Source organism: Capsicum annuum, unplaced genomic scaffold, assembly GCF_002878395.1.
Source record: "Capsicum annuum cultivar UCD-10X-F1 unplaced genomic scaffold, UCD10Xv1.1 ctg42263, whole genome shotgun sequence".
Lineage (NCBI taxonomy): Eukaryota > Viridiplantae > Streptophyta > Magnoliopsida > Solanales > Solanaceae > Capsicum > Capsicum annuum.
In genome coordinates this window covers 1-1,827 of record NW_025849652.1, presented here as the reverse complement: position 1 = coordinate 1,827, position 1,827 = coordinate 1, and the positions used below count along the sequence as shown (strand labels likewise).

The following is a 1,827-nucleotide window of genomic DNA, read 5'->3' as shown; positions in this document are numbered from 1 at the left end:
AAATTCATCAAGATGACCTACATTATGCATATTATACTAGACAAGGAGCCCAGAAATGGGGACAAAACAAGAACAAATTCCATGAAAATGTGCACCAAGATCATAAATAACTTACACACCAGGATTATCTAGGCTCTAGGAGACACCCCACCCCCACCCCCACGCAAAACATTCATCGTCACCCTATAAGACGAGGCCAAGTTATCGAAAGATGGACATTTCTTCAGTTCATACAACCTTTCGATAGGTGCTTATTAGATCTTATTAAGCTTTTCTTCCCTGATGATAGGATTTGCTTTTGCTATTGCTTTCTGACCAGCATTCCTATAATCAAACGGGCAGTTGTGTTTGTCTGAATAATGATGAACTGCACAGAAAAGATCACCACATTTGCAACTGAACCCCATTAATCCCACACGCTTACGACAAGTTGTGCACTTCTTCAAACCCTCTTTTGACTTCACTTGTGAAATCTGAGAGGCTAAATTTGAAGATGCAACCGCGGCACCTACAAGAGAAAGTTCTGAGTCATCACTGCTTGAGCTTCTGCATACGACATCTTTGCTGGATGCAGCTGCAAGCTTTGCATGTTCCTGCTTCAGTAGTATCATGTCCTTTTGACACTTGGAACACATATTCATCGTAGCTGTACTACCCAAAAAATCACAGTCGTTGATGCAGAGGACGGGGTCTTCTGGAGCTCGACAACCTGTCTCTTTAGATGACTCCATTTCGGCAGTAAACAAGTCAAGTTCGACACAACAAGTGTCACGCCTCAAATCCTATTGGGACGGACTGGCACCCGTAACCGAGGAGGCCCGACAGAACCAGCTCATCACCTTACACTTCCCATGCATACCTTTATGACAACCCGAAATTCGGACAGTATCATATCGCATATAAAATTAAATAATCACCTATATAAGCTCGAGCACACATATATATATGAATATACAATACTTGGCCATTGGAGCCATCACGTCTATTAAGAAAACACCACCTTGACTGTACATTAGGTCTACAAAGCCTCTAGACAATACACAGAGTTTAACTAAGGTCGGGACACACCCCGCCATATAAGTAACGTCTATACAATACCAAAAGTGACTGAATATGACACGGAAAGCCCCAACGCAAACTGGAGCTCACCAAAAGCAGCTGGATATCCTGACTGCTACTTGTGCGGTGTATGAGCTGAGGTACCAGTGACTGCAGCATGAAATGTCGATCCCCCGTGGGGGACGTCAGTACAAAATATGTACTGAGTATGTAAAGCTGTAGATAATCACATATGATATAGGAGCTCAACAAAACTTAGAAACAAGTGAATAAATCGTAATAGGAGTGGACCACACTTACTAGAACTTGTGACAACCTGTACATTGTATTTATTCAATCACTTTACCTTCGTTCTTATCATCTTTGTAATCATTACTATACTGTACTGTGACCATTAGGCTGCCTCCAGTACATATCAACTTGGATTGAACCATGATAGGCTTATGCCTTTGGGATAACACCCATAAATACATAAATAGGGATCAACCCATGATAGGCTTATGTCCCTGGGATACCACCCGATAAGAGAGAACTTCCATCACTTAGTTCAATTAATTTTTGAGATTGTTAGTCGCCACCGCATTTTTGATACTTTGAAACAATGATACATCAATAATAGACATATAAATAGACCATCATTGCAATAATGATGAAGTAAGAACTCATTGGCACATCAATGAAGTGTTTTGGAGTCACCAATGCCATAACAATGAAGTAGGAACTTATTAGTATATCAATGAAACATTTTGGAGTCATTAATAGCACATG

The 1,827-nt window shown here is 40.7% G+C and overlaps 1 protein-coding gene across 1 annotated transcript; it reads right to left on the bottom strand.

Annotated features, from left to right (window-relative positions):
• Nucleotides 1-254: 254 nt before the first annotated feature.
• LOC124891910 (zinc finger A20 and AN1 domain-containing stress-associated protein 8-like) lies at nucleotides 255-731 on the bottom strand. Its single transcript, XM_047403462.1, has one exon. It carries the CDS (start codon nucleotides 729-731, stop codon nucleotides 255-257), a length of 477 nt encoding a protein of 158 aa, XP_047259418.1.
• Between the last annotated feature and the right edge of the window lie 1,096 nt (nucleotides 732-1,827).